General features: G+C 51.2%; 1 protein-coding gene across 1 annotated transcript in view; it reads left to right on the forward strand.

The window, feature by feature from the left end:
- Window positions 1-15124, forward strand: part of LOC142279929 (phosphatidylinositol 3-kinase C2 domain-containing subunit gamma-like) — a gene marked incomplete at its 5' end in the record, with an annotated part of 61564 nt that overhangs the window by 44574 nt on the left and 1866 nt on the right. The window contains 7 exon segments of the mRNA XM_075332714.1: window positions 6020-6189; window positions 9812-9968; window positions 10046-10155; window positions 10246-10417; window positions 14444-14504; window positions 14580-14659; window positions 14781-14906. Of these exon segments, the coding sequence (XP_075188829.1) occupies window positions 6020-6189; window positions 9812-9968; window positions 10046-10155; window positions 10246-10417; window positions 14444-14504; window positions 14580-14659; window positions 14781-14906 (876 nt within the window).

The raw sequence follows: 15124 nt of genomic DNA on the forward strand, positions 1-15124 counted from the left end.
CCAGGATTTCTTCTCCTATAGCGCTCTCCAGGATTTCTTCTCCTATAGAGTTCTCCAGGATTTCTTCTCCTATAGCGTTCTCCAGGATTTCTTCTCCTATAGCACTCTCCAGTGCTATTCCTATAGTAGTTTCGCGGATTTCTTCTCTTACAGTTAGGTCCAGAAATATTTGGACAGTGACACAATTTTGGCGATTGGATTTGAAATGAAATCTCTACAACAGAATTCAAGTGCAGATTGTAACGTTTAATTTGAAGGTTTGAACAAAAATATCTGATAGAAATTGTAGGAATTGTACACATTTCTTTACAAACACTCCACATTTTAGGAGGTCAAAAGTAATTGGACAAATAAACCAAACCCAAACAAAATATTTTTATTTTCAATATTTTGTTGCGAATCCTTTGGAGGCAATCACTGCCTTAAGTCTGGAACCCATGGACATCACCAAACGCTGGGTTTCCTCCTTCTTAATGCTTTGCCAGGCCTTTACAGCCGCAGCCTTCAGGTCTTGCTTGTTTGTGGGTCTTTCCGTCTTAAGTCTGGATTTGAGCAAGTGAAATGCATGCTCAATTGGGTTAAGATCTGGTGATTGACTTGGCCATTGCAGAATGTTCCACTTTTTTGCACTCAGGAACTCCTGGGTAGCTTTGGCTGTATGCTTGGGGTCATTGTCCATCTGTACTATGAAGCGCCGTCCGATCAACTTTGCGGCATTTGGCTGAATCTGGGCTGAAAGTATATCCCGGTACACTTCAGAATTCATCCGGCTACTCTTGTCTGCTGTTATGTCATCAATAAACACAAGTGACCCAGTGCCATTGAAAGCCATGCATGCCCATGCCATCACGTTGCCTCCACCATGTTTTACAGAGGGTGTGGTGTGCCTTGGATCATGTGCCATTCCCTTTCTTCTCCACACTTTTTTCTTCCCATCATTCTGGTACAGGTTGATCTTTGTCTCATCTGTCCATAGAATACTTTTCCAGAACTGAGCTGGCTTCATGAGGTGTTTTTCAGCAAATGTAACTCTGGCCTGTCTATTTGTGGAATTGATGAATGGTTTGCATCTAGATGTGAACCCTTTGTATTTACTTTCATGGAGTCTTCTCTTTACTGGTGACTTAGAGACAGATACACCTACTTCACTGAGAGTGTTCTGGACTTCAGTTGATGTTGTGAACGGGTTCTTCTTCACCAAAGAAAGTATGCGGCGATCATCCTCCACTGTTGTCATCCGTGGACGCCCAGGCCTTTTTGAGTTCCCAAGCTCACCAGTCAATTCCTTTTTTCTCAGAATGTACCCGACTGTTGATTTTGCTACTCCAAGCATGTCTGCTATCTCTCTGATGGATTTTTTCTTTTTTTTCAGCCTCAGAATGTTCTGCTTCACCTCAATTGAGAGTTCCTTAGACCGCATGTTGTCTGGACACAGCAACAGCTTCCAAATGCAAAACCACACACCTGTAATCAACCCCAGACCTTTTAACTACTTCATTGATTACAGGTTAACGAGGGAGACGCCTTCAGAGTTAATTGCAGCCCTTAGAGTCCCTTGTCCAATTACTTTTGGTCCCTTGAAAAAAGGGAAGGCTATGCATTACAGAGCTATGATTCCTAAACCCTTTCTCCGATTTGGATGTGAAAACTCTCATATTGCAGCTGGGAGTGTGCACTTTCAGCCCATATTATATATAGAATTGTATTTCTGAACATGTTTTTGTAAACAGCTAAAATAACAAAACTTGTGTCACTGTCCAAATATTTCTGGACCTAACTGTATAGCGCTCTATAGGATTTCATCTGCTATAGCACTCTCCAAGATTTCTTCTATAGCACTCTCCAGGATTTCTTCTATAGCACTCTCCAGGATTTCTTCTATAGCACTCTCCAGGATTTCTTCTATAGCACTCTCCAGGATTTCTTCTATAGCACTCTCCAGGATTTCTTCTATAGCGCTCTCCAGGATATCTTCTTCTACGGCGCTCTCCAGGATTTCTTCTCTTATAGCATTCTCCAGGATTTCGTCTCCTATAGCATTCTCCAGGATTTCTTCTCCTATAGCATTCTCCAGGATTTCTTCTCCTATAGCATTCTCCAGGATTTCTTCTCCTATAGCATTCTCCAGGATTTCTTCTCCTATAGCATTCTCCAGGATTTCTTCTCCTATAGCATTCTCCAGGATTTCTTCTCCTATAGCATTCTCCAGGATTTCTTCTCCTATAGCGTTCTCCAGGATTTCTTCTTCTATAGCGTTCTCCAGGATTTCTTCTCCTATAGCACTCTCCAGTGCTATTCCTATGGTAGTTTCGCAGATTTCTTCTCTTATAGCTATTTCAAGGATTTCTTCTCCTACGGCGCTCTCCAGGATTTCATCTGCTATAGCACTCTCCAGGATTTCTTCTATAGCGCTCTCAAGGATTTCTTCTCCTATAGTAGTTTTGCGGATTTCTCCCATAGAGCTCTCTAAGATTTCTTCTCCTATAACGCTCTCTAGGATTTCTTCTCTTATAGCGTTCTCCAGGATTTCTTCTATAGCGCTCTCCAGGATTTCGTCTATAGCGCTCTCCAGGATTTCTTCTCCTACAGCGTTCTCCAGGATTTCTTCTCCTATAGCGTTCTCCAGGATTTCTTCTCCTATAGCATTTTCCAGGATTTCCTCTCCCATAGAGCTCTTTAAGATTTCTTCTCCTATAGCGTTCTCCAGGATTTCTTCTCCTATAGTAGTTTCGCGAATTTCTTCTCTTATAGCGCTTTCAAGGATTTCTTCTTTTACGGCACTTTCCAGGATTTCATCTGCTATAGCACTCTCCAGGATTTCTTCTCCTACAGCGCTCTCCAGGATTTATTCCATAGCATTCTCCAGGATTTCTTCTCCTATAGCGTTTTCCAGGATTTCTTCTCTTATAGTGCTCTCTAGGATTTCCTCTCCTATAGTGCTCTCCAGGATTTCACCTTCTACATCGCTCTCCAGGATTTCTTGTCTTATAGGGCTCTCCAGGATTTCTTCTTTTATCCATTCTCCAGGATTTCTTCTTTTATCCATTCTCCAGGATTTCTTCTTCTACAGTGCTCTCCAGGATTTCTTCTCCTATAGCGCTCCCCAGGATTTCTTCTCCTACAGGGTGGATACAGTTGGTAGTTTTGCACAACTTGTGGGTGGATACAGTTGGCAGTTGGGTAGAGCCGTTGGATTGATACAGTTGGTAGTTGGGTAGAGCCAGTGGGTGGATACAATTGGTAGTCGGGTAAACCGGTGGGTGGATACAGTTGGTTACAGCTGGTGAGTGGATAAGTTGCTAGTTGGGTACAGTAGTTGGGTAGAGCCGGTGGCTGGGTACAGACAGTGGGTGGATATAGTTGAATAGTTGGGTAGAGCCGTTGGATTGATACAGTTGGTGGTTGGGTAGAGCCATTGGGTTGATACAGTTGGTAGTTGGGTAGAGCCGTTGGATTGATACAGTTGGTAAATGGGCACAGCCAGTGGGTGGATACAGTTGGTAGTTGGGTAAAGCTGGTGGGTGGATACAGTTGATAGTTGGGTAGAGCCAGTGGGTGGATACAGTTGGTAGTTGGGTATAGCAAGTAGTTGTCTAGAGCCGGTGGCTGGGTACAGCCAGTGGGTGGATGTAGTTGGGTAGAGCCAGTGGGTGGATACAGTTGGTAGTTGGGTAGAGCCGTTGGATTGATACAGCTGGTAGTTGGCTAGAGCTGTTAGGTAGATACAATTGGTAGTTGAGTAGAGCCGGTGAGTTCATAATCTTGTCCATAAGAATGGTGCCACTCACCTCAACACGGTTCTCTTTTTCTTCAAGAGTTTTGGCACTGTTTCCACTTTCAGCCAACCCAAAAGTGGATGTATCACTGATCTGCTTTCTTTGATATTTGAGAATTTTTCCTCCACCAACGCTCTCATCTCCTACAGTGCTCTCCAGGATTTCTTCTCCTATAGTGTTCTCCAGGATTTCTTCTCTTATAGCGTTCTCCAGGATTTCTTCTTTTATCCATTCTCCAGGATTTCTTCTTCTATAGCGCTCTCCAGGATTTCTTCTCCTACAGCATTTTCCAGGATTTCTTCTCCCATAGAGCTCTCTAAGATTTCTTCTCCTATAGCGTTCTCCAGGATTTTTTCTCCTATAGCACTCTCCAGGATTTCTTCTATAGTAGTTTCGCAAATTTCTTCTCTTATAGCGCTTTCAAGGATTTCTTCTTTTACGGCACTTTCCAGGATTTCATCTGCTACAGCACTCTCATGGATTTCTTCTCCTACAGTGCTCTCCAGGATTTATTCCATAGCATTCTCCAGGATTTCTTCTCCTATAGCGTTTTCCAGGATTTCTTCCTTTATAGCGCTCTCTAGGATTTCCTCTCCTATAGTGCTCTCCAGGATTTCACCTTCTACATCGCTCTCCAGGATTTCTTGTCTTATAGGGCTCTCCAGGATTTCTTCTCCTATAGCGTTTTCCAGGATTTCTTCTCTTATAGCGCTCTCTAGGATTTCCTCTCCTATAGTGCTCTCCAGGATTTCACCTTCTACATCGCTCTCCAGGATTTCTTGTCTTATAGGGCTCTCCAGGATTTCTTGTCTTATAGGGCTCTCCAGGATTTCTTTTCCTATAGCGTTTTCCAGGATTTCTTCTCTTATAGCGCTCTCTAGGATTTCCTCTCCTATAGTGCTCTCCAGGATTTCACCTTCTACATCGCTCTCCAGGATTTCTTGTCTTATAGGGCTCTCCAGGATTTCTTCTTTTATCCATTCTCCAAGATTTCTTCTTTTATCCATTCTCCAGGATTTCTTCTTCTACAGTGCTCTCCAGGATTTCCTCTCTTAGAGTTCTCCAGGATTTCTTCTCCTATAGCGTTCTCCAGGATTTCTTCTCCTATAAAGATCTCCAGGATTTCTTCTCCTATAGCGCTCCCCAGGATTTCTTCTCCTACAGGGTGGATACAGTTGGTAGTTTTGCACAACTTGTGGGTGGATACAGTTGGCACTTGGGTAGAGCCGTTGGATTGATACAGTTGGTAGTTGGGTAGAGCCAGTGGGTGGATTCAATTGGTAGTCGGGTAAACCGGTGGGTGGATACAGTTGGTTACAGCTGGTGAGTGGATAAGTTGCTAGTTGGGTACAGTAGTTGGGTAGAGCCGGTGGCTGGGTACAGACAGTGGGTGGATATAGTTGAATAGTTGGGTAGAGCCGTTGGATTGATACAGTAGGTAGTTGGGTAGAGCCATTGGGTTGATACAGTTGGTAGTTGGGTAGAGCCGTTGGATTGATACAGTTGGTAGTTGGGCACAGCCAGTGGGTGGATACAGTTGGTAGTTGGGTAAAGCTGGTGGGTGGATACAGTTGGTAGTTGGGTAGAGCCATTGGAGTGATACAGTTTGTAGTTGGGTCAAGATGTTGGATTGATACAGTTGGTAGTTGGGTAGAGCTGTCAGGTAGATACAATTGGTAGTTTGGTAGAGATGGTGGTTGGATACAGTTGGTAGTTGGGTACAGCCGGTGGGTGGATACAGTTGGTAGTTCGGTAGAGCCAGTCGGTGGATACAGTTGGTAATTGGGTACAGCCGGTGGGTGGATACAGTTGGTAGTTGGGTACAGCCGGTGGGTGAATACAGTTGGTGGTTGGGTAAAGCCGGTGAGTGGATACAGTTGGTAATTGGGTACAGCCGGTGGGTGGATACAGTTGGTGGTTAGGTACAGCTGGTGGGTGGATACAGTTGATAATTGGGTGCAGCCGGTGGGTGGATACAGTTGGTAGTTTGGTACAGCCGGTGGGTGGATACAGCTGGTAATTGGGTACAGCCGGTGGGTGGATACAGTTGGTGGTTGGGTAAGGCCGGTGAGTGGATACAGTTGGTAATTGGGTACAGCCGGTGGGTGGATACAGTTGGTAGTTGGGTACAGCCAGTGGGTGGATACAGTTGGTAGTTCTGTACAGCCAGTAGTCGGGTACAGTAAGTTCCTGTACATGGTACCTACTGACATTCTGGTAAGGCTCTTCTGGTTCCTCCTCAGGCTTCTGACAACTTCCTGTGCTCCTGTGCCGGTTGGTGCGTTGTCACATTCCTCCTCGGCGTCTGTGACCGACACAATGACAACATCATGCTCACCAGCTCCGGACACATGTTTCATATCGATTTTGGGAAGTTTTTGGGCAACGCACAGATGTTTGGAAAAATTAAAAGGTGAGAAGAGAAGTAGTGCGGCTCTGAAAGGAGCAAAGTCTGCACAAGGCTCATCACAGGGGCTCCAAGAGCAAAAAATACCTCCCCCAGAAGTGTGAAGGCAGTCTACTGTACAGCAGCTCATACAAGAAGGGGCAGCATAGAGGCAGTCTACTGTACAGCAGACCATACAAGAAGGCGCAGCATAGAGAGGCAGTCTACTGTACAGCAGACCATACAAGAAGGGGCAGTATAGAGAGGAAGTCTACTGTACGGCAGATCATACCAGAAGGGGCAGCATGGAGAGGCAGTCTACTGTACAGCAGATCATACAAGAAGATGCAGCATAGAGAGGCAGTCTACTGTACAGCAGATCATACAAGAAGGCACAGCATAGAGAGGAAGTCTACTGTACAGCAGATCATACAAGAAGGCGCAGCATAGAGAGGCAGTCTACTGTACAGCAGATCATACAAGAAGGCACAGCATAGAGAGGCAGTCTACTGTACAGCAGACCATACAAGAAGGGGCAGTATAGAGAGGAAGTCTACTGTACAGCCAATCATACCAAAATGTGCAGCATGGAAAGGTAGTCTACTGTATAGAAGGTAAAACAAGGCTGTGCAGCATGAGGAGACAGTACAGTCTATGGTACAGCAGATCATACAATTCTATGAAGCCCAGAGAGGCAGTCTACTGTGCAGCAGGGGGACAGAGCATCTGATGATGATGAAATGTATATGGTCTGCTTATTCCTCTGTGCCGCTGCTGGGGGTGGCTGATTATTCCTCTGTGCTGCTGCTGGGGGCAGCTGATTATTCCTCTGTGCTGCTGCTGCTGGGGGCAGCTGATTTATTCCTCTGTGCCGCTGCTGGGGGCGGCTGATTATTCCTCTGTGCTGCTGCTGGGGGCGGCTGATTATTCCTCTGTGCTGCTGCTGGGGGCGGCTACTTATTCCTCTGTGCTGCTGCTGCTGGGGGCGGCTGATTATTCCTCTGTGCTGCTGGGGGCGGCTGATTATTCCTCTGTGCTGCTGCTGCTGGGGGCGGCTACTTATTCCTCTGTTCTGCTGCTGGGGGCGGCTGCTTATTCCTCTGTTCTGCTGCTGGGGGTGGCTGCTTCTTCCTCTGTGCTGCTGCTGCTGGGGGCGGCTGCTTATTCCTCTGTGCTGCTGCTGCTGGGGGCGGCTGATTATTCCTCTGTGCTGCTGGGGGCGGCTGATTATTCCTCTGTGCTGCTGCTGCTGGGGGCGGCTACTTATTCCTCTGTTCTGCTGCTGGGGGTGGCTGCTTCTTCCTCTGTGCTGCTGCTGCTGGGGGCGGCTGCTTATTCCTCTGTGCTGCTGCTGCTGGGGGCGGCTGCTTATTCCTCTGTTCTGCTGCTGGGGGTGGCTGCTTCTTCCTCTGTGCTGCTGCTGCTGGGGGCGGCTGCTTATTCCTCTGTGCTGCTGCTGCTGGGGGCGGCTGCTTATTCCTCTGTGCTGCTGCTGGGGGCGGCTGATTATTCCTCTGTGCTGCTGCTGCTGGGGGAGGCTGATTATTCCTCTGTGCTGCTGCTGCTGGGGGCGGCTGATTATTCCTCTGTGCTGCTGCTGGGGGCGGCTGATTATTCCTCTGTGCTGCTGCTGATTATTCCTCTGTGCTGCTGCTGGGGGCGGCTGATTATTCCTCTGTGCTGCTGCTGCTGGGGGCGGTTGATTATTCCTCTGTGCTGCTGCTGGGGGCGGCTGATTATTCCTCTGTGCTGCTGCTGGGGGCGGCTGATTATTCCTCTGTGCTGCTGCTGGGGGCGGCTGATTATTCCTCTGTGCTGCTGCTGGGGGTGGCTGATTATTCCTCTGTGCTGCTGCTGGGCGCGGCTGATTATTCCTCTGTGCTGCTGCTGGGCGCGGCTGATTATTCCTCTGTTCTACTGCTGCTGGGGGTGGCTGATTATTCCTCTGTGCTGCTGCTGGGGGCGGTTGATTATTCCTCTGTGCTGCTGCTGGGGGCGGCTGATTATTCCTCTGTGCTGCTGCTGGGCGCGGCTGATTATTCCTCTGTGCTGCTGCTGGGCGCGGCTGATTATTCCTCTGTGCTGCTTCTGGTTATTCCTCTGTGCTGCTGCTGGGGGTGGCTGATTATTCCTCTGTGCTGCTGGGCGCGGCTGATTATTCCTCTGTGCTGCTGCTGGGCGCGGCTGATTATTCCTCTGTGCTGCTGCTGGGCGCGGCTGATTATTCCTCTGTTCTGCTGCTGGGTATTCCTCTGTGCTGCTGCTGGGGGTGGCTGATTATTCCTCTGTGCTGCTGCTGGGCGCGGCTGATTATTCCTCTGTGCTGCTGCTGCTGGGGGCGGCTGATTATTCCTCTGTGCTGCTGCTGGGGGCGGTTGATTATTCCTCTGTGCTGCTGCTGGGGGCGGCTGATTATTCCTCTGTGCTGCTGCTGGGCGCGGCTGATTATTCCTCTGTACTGCTGCTGGGCGCGGCTGATTATTCCTCTGTGCTGCTGCTGGGCGCGGCTGATTATTCCTCTGTGCTGCTGCTGGGGGCGGCTGATTATTCCTCTGTTCTGCTGCTGCTGGGCGCGGCTGATTATTCCTCTGTTCTGCTGCTGGTTATTCCTCTGTGCTGCTGCTGGGGACGGCTGATTATTCCTTTGTGCTGCTGGGGGAGGCTGATTATTCCTCTGTGCTGCTGGGCGAGGCTGATTATTCCTCTGTGCTGCTGCTGGGCGCGGCTGATTATTCCTCTGTTCTGCTGCTGGGTGCGGCTGATTATTCCTTTGTTCTGCTGCTGGGGACGGCTGATTATTCCTTTGTTCTGCTGCTGAGCATGGCTGATTATTCCTCTGTGCTGCTGCTGGGGGCGGCTGATTATTCCTCTGTTCTGCTGCTGCTGGGCGCGGCTGATTATTCCTCTGTTCTGCTGCTGGTTATTCCTCTGTGCTGCTGCTGGGGACGGCTGATTATTCCTTTGTGCTGCTGGGGGAGGCTGATTATTCCTCTGTGCTGCTGGGCGAGGCTGATTATTCCTCTGTGCTGCTGCTGGGCGCGGCTGATTATTCCTCTGTGCTGCTGCTGGGCGCGGATGATTATTCCTCTGTTCTGCTGCTGGGCGCGGCTGATTATTCCTTTGTTCTGCTGCTGAGCACGGCTGATTATTCCTCTGTGCTGCTGCTGATTATTCCTTTGTTCTGCTGCTGGGGACGGCTGATTATTCCTCTGTGCTGCTGCTGGGGGTGGCTGATTATTCCTCTGTGCTGCTGCTGGGCGCGGCTGATTATTCCTCTGTGCTGCTGCTGGGGACGGCTGATTATTCCTTTGTTCTGCTGCTGAGCACGGCTGATTATTCCTCTGTGCTGCTGATGATTATTCCTTTGTTCTGCTGCTGAGCACGGCTGATTATTACTCTGTGCTGCTGCTGGGCGTGGCTGATTATTCCTCTGTGCTGCTGCTGGGCGTGGCTGATTATTCCTCTGTGCTGCTGCTGATTATTCCTCTGTTCTGCTGCTGGGCGCAGCTTGCTTTGGGACAGGTTCTGCTGTTGACTGCTCCTTGTGCTTTGTTGCTGGTTTATTTCTCTCATTATGTATTTGTAATTTATGCTAATGAGCTGTGTTCATTACCCACAATCCCCTGCTGCTATGACTGGCGGCCTCCAGGGACCGGGCACCATTCATATTCACCACTGAGATGGGATCCTTCATCACGCAGGAAGGTCGGTGCCCGCAGCGCGCCCAGGACTTTGTGGAGCTCTGCTGCTGCGCCTACAACATGGTCCGGAGACACAGCCGCCTGATCCTCACCCTCCTGGAGCTGGTGAGCCATATCTGACAACTCTGTCATTGCTGTGACGTGGCTTGACAGTGGTTGTCAGGACCTCCGTTTTCTCGCAGATGCTGCAGGCTGGCCTCCCAGAGCTGTGCACAGTGGAGGATCTGAAGTACGTCCATGAGAAGTTGCGTCCGCAGGACTCTGACCTGGCGGCTGCCCATTATTTCACCAGGTAATGGCGAGCGAGAGCAATATGGCGGCCATTCCAGCCCGCAGTGTACCATATTGCCCGGACCTGATGGACTTGTGCTTCCGTCTGCAGCAAAATCAAAGAAAGTCTGGAGAGTCCATCAGTGAAGCTGAACTTCCTGATCCATGCATTCGCCAACATGACGCCGTCCGATCTGAGCAGAAAGAGTGAAGCTGTGACCCCGTCACTCGGCAAATTCATCCGGAGAGCAGCGGCAAAGAGCGTGAAGAAAGTGCACAAGGCGGTGCGTGCTCTGCAGATGGACCCCAGCTCCCAAGTGATGAGCCCCATGAGAACGTTGTGACAGCCAAGAACGTGGTCATTGCGCCATTCCTCCATTAGTGGTAGTGGAGTGAGGGAAGCATCACTGGTGGCAGAGTGAGGGAACACCCATCGGTGGTGGATCTAGGGAAGAGTCATCAGTGGCAGAGTGAGGGAATACCCATCGGTGGTGGATCTACGGAAGAGACATAGGAGGCGGATCTAAGGAAGAGTCATCTGTGGCAGATCTAGTGAAGCTTCATTAGTGGTTATCTGTGGCGGAGTGAGGAAAGAGCCATCGGTGGCAGAGTGAGGGAAGCATTGTTAGTGGTGGAGCGAGGGAAGCTTCGTCAGTGGTGGAGTGAGGGAAGCATCGACGGTGGCAGAGTGATGAAATAGCCATCGGTGGCAGAGTGAGGGAAAAGCCATCAGTGGCGGATCTAGGGAAAAGAGACATAGGTGGCGGATCTAGTGAAGCTTCATCAGCGGTCATCTGTGGCGGAGTAAGGGAAGCATCGTCAGTGGTGGAGTGAGGGAAGCATCGCCGGTGGCAGAGTGATGAATCAGCCATCGGTGGCAGAGTGAGGGAGAAGCCATCGGTGGCAGAGTGAGGGAGAAGCCATCGGTGGCAGAGTGAGGGAGAAGCCATCGGTGGCAGAGTGAGGGAGAAGCCATCGGTGGCAGAGTGAGGGAGAAGCCATCGGTGGCAGAGTGAGGGAGAAGCCATCGGTGGCAGAGTGAGGGAGAAGCCATCGGTGGCAGAGTGAGGGAGAAGCCATCGGTGGCAGAGTGAGGGAGAAGCCATCGGTGGCAGAGCGAGGGAAGCATCGCCGGTGGCAGAGCGAGGGAAGAGCCATCGGTGGCAGAGTGAGGGAAGCATTGTTAATGGTGGAGCGAGGGAAGCTTTGTCAGTGGCAGAGTGAGGGATGCATTGCTGGTGGCAGAGTGAGGGAAGAGCCATCGGTGGCAGAGTGAGGGAAGCTTAGTCAGTGGCAGAGTGAGGGAAGAGCCAGAGGTGGCAAAGTAAGGGAAGAGCCAGAGGTGGCAGAGTGAGGGAACATTGTTAGTGGTGGAGAGAGGGAAGCTTCATCGGTGGCGGAATGAGGGAAGAGTCATTGGTGGCAGAGTAAGGGAAGCATCATCAGTGGTGGAGCTAGACAAGTGTTGTCTGTGGCAGAGTGAAGGAAGCATCGTCAGTGGTGGATCTAGGAAAGTCTCGTCGCGGCGGAGTGAGGGAAGAGATATCGGTGGCGAAGCGAGGGAAGCGTCATCAGTGGCGGAGTGAGGGAAACATCGTTAGCTCTTCCCCCACTCGGCCACTAACGATGTTTCCCTCACTCCGCCACTGATGACGCTTCCCTCGCTTCGCCACCGATAGCTCTTCCCCCACTCGGCCACTATCAGTGGCAAAGTGAGGGAAGCATCATCAGTGGTGGAACAAGGGAAGCGTCATCAATGGCGGAGCAAAGGAAGCATTGTCGGTGGTGGAGCGAGGAAATCATTATTGGTGGCAGAGTGAGAGAGCATCGTCAGTCGCTGAGCAAGGGAAGCATTGTTGGTGACGGAGCGAGGAAAGCGTAGTCATTGGCAGAGGGAAACATCGTCAGTGATTGAGCGAGGGAAACGTCATCGGTGGCAAAGTGAGGGAAGCATCATCAGTGACGGACCGAGGGAAGAGCCATCAATGGCAGAGCAAGAGAAGCGTTGTTGGTGGCAAAATAAGGGAAGGGTTGTCAGTGGCGCAGTGAGAGAAGCGTCATCGGTGTTAAATTGAGGGAAGCGTTGTCAAAGGCAAATCTAGAGAAGCATTATTGATGGCACTACAAGGGACGTGTTGGTGGCGGAGTGAGACATGCATCCTACACCACCGCTGCCGGGCCTCTGTAATACCCATCCAGAAACGCCACCGCTGCCGGGCCGCTGTAATACCCATCCAGAAACGCCACCGCTGCCGGGCCGCTGTAATACCCATCCAGAAACACCACCGCTGCCGGGCCGCTGTAATACCCATCCAGAAACGCCACCACTGCCGGGCCGCTGTAATACCCATCCAGAAACGCCACCGCTGCCGGGCCGCTGTAATACCCATCCAGAAACGCCACCGCTGCCGGGCCGCTGTAATACCCATCCAGAAACACCACCGCTGCCGGGCCGCTGTAATACCCATCCAGAAACACCACCGCTGCCGGGCCGCTGTAATACCCATCCAGAAACGCCACCGCTGCCGGGCCTCTGTAATACCCATCCAGAAACGCCACCGCTGCCGGGCCGCTGTAATACCCATCCAGAAACGCCACCGCTGCCGGGCCTCTGTAATACCCATCCAGAAACGCCACCGCTGCCGGGCCGCTGTAATACCCATCCAGAAACGCCACCGCTGCCGGGCCGCTGTAATACCCATCCAGAAACGCCACCGCTGCCGGGCCGCTGTAATACCCATCCAGAAACGCCACCGCTGCCGGGCCGCTGTAATACCCATCCAGAAACGCCACCGCTGCCGGGCCGCTGTAATACCCATCCAGAAACGCCACCGCTGCCGGGCCGCTGTAATACCCATCCAGAAACGCCACCGCTGCCGGGCCGCTGTAATACCCATCCAGAAACGCCACCGCTGCCGGGCCGCTGTAATACCCATCCAGAAACGCCACCGCTGCCGGGCCGCTGTAATACCCATCCAGAAACACCACCGCTGCCGGGCCGCTGTAATACCCATCCAGAAACACCACCGCTGCCGGGCCGCTGTAATACCCATCCAGAAACGCCACCGCTGCCGGGCCGCTGTAATACCCATCCAGAAACGCCACCGCTGCCGGGCCGCTGTAATACCCATCCAGAAACGCCACCGCTGCCGGGCCGCTGTAATACTCATCCAGAAACACCACCGCTGCCGGGCCGCTGTAATACCCATCCAGAAACGCCACCGCTGCCGGGCCGCTGTAATACCCATCCAGAAACGCCACCGCTGCCGGGCCGCTGTAATACTCTTCCAGAAACACCACCGCTGTTGGGCCGCTGTATTCAAGCAGTGGCCGGTACTCGATGGTGAGATGCCACGTGAGGGGCGAAGCCTCAGTGACACGACAGCTCCATTGATTCAGAAATAGCTCATACGTGGCACCGGGTGCCACTGACTGCACAGATGTGACTGATACATTGGGAGTCTCCTCTCTGCTCCGCAGACGTCACCATCGCAGTCTTCACTTCTCTTCCTTCAGGACCAGCGGATCCTCTCCACTCCATGAGGTCACAGGTCATTACATAATACCATCTGATCGCTCGCAGGGTCATACATCATCTGATCGCCTGACTGGTCATACATCATGTGATTGCCCACACCTCATACATCATGTGATCGCCTGACTGGTCATACATCATGTGATCGCCCACACCTCATACATCATGTGATCGCCTGACTGGTCATACATCATGTGATCTCCCAGCACTTCATACATCATGTGATCTCCCAGCACTTCATACATCATGTGATCTCCCAGCACTTCATACATCATGTGATCTCCCAGCGCCTCATACATCATGTGATCGCCTGACTGGTCATACATCATGTGATCGCCTGACTGGTCATACATCATGTGATCGCCTGACTGGTCATACATCATGTGATCGCCTGACTGGTCATACATCATGTGATTGCCCACACCTCATACATCATGTGATTGCCCACACCTCATACATCATGTGATTGCCCACACCTCATACATCATGTGATCACCCTTGCAGGTCATAGGTCATGTGATCATCCGGTGGCTCATACATTATGTGATCGCCTGAGTGGTCATACATCATGTGATCTCCCAGCACTTCATACATCATGTGATCTCCCAGCACTTCATACATCATGTGATCGCCCGGCACCTCGTACATCATGTGATCTCCCAGCACTTCATACATCATGTGATCACCCGGCACCTCGTACATCATGTGATCGCCCGGCAGGTCATAGGTCAGGTCCTGTTGTCCCGGATTCTGAGTGGTTGTTGTGTTTCCTTAGGGCGAGCGGATCCTCAGTGAGCTCGGAGTGCTTGGTGGCACTGAGCCGATGGGCACAACAAGTAAGAGTCCTCTCTGTTGGAGTACTATTGCTATACAGATATGTCGTCATTGCTGACTGTTTCCTCTTTCAATAGACCCTGAGCGGAGCGTTCAGCTCCATGTTTCGTTCTCGGCCCCCCAGCTCAGCATTCTGCTGAAACACCTGAGGAATATTGTAAGTCATTTTGTAATGTCTTTGGAGTCCTCCATTTTCATTTCCTCCTGCAGCTTCATTGCCCCACTCCCCCTCTTTATTACATGTGATTTGCGCATTAATGTGGATTTTGTGCTTTCAGTACCTGCCGGACGGGTCAGAGCCCAGCTCCAGCGTCCTCATCTCCCTACATACCACAACGTGCCAAGTATCCACTCACAAATTCAAGTCCCAGGCAAGGACATGCGCCCCCATCTTTAACCAGCTGGTACGTACCATCACATGACCAGAGGGGGGGCACCATTGGCCACCACATGACCAGAGAGGGCGGGCACACCACTGGTCACCGCATGACCAGAGAGGGCGGGCACACCACTCGCCACCACATGACCAGAGAGGGGGGGCACCATTGGCCACCACATGACCAGAGAGGGGGGGCACACCACTGGCCACCGCATGACCAGAGAGGGGGGGCACACCACTGGC

Source organism: Anomaloglossus baeobatrachus, unplaced genomic scaffold (genome assembly GCF_048569485.1).
Source record: "Anomaloglossus baeobatrachus isolate aAnoBae1 unplaced genomic scaffold, aAnoBae1.hap1 Scaffold_444, whole genome shotgun sequence".
Classification (NCBI taxonomy): Eukaryota; Metazoa; Chordata; class Amphibia; order Anura; family Aromobatidae; genus Anomaloglossus; species Anomaloglossus baeobatrachus.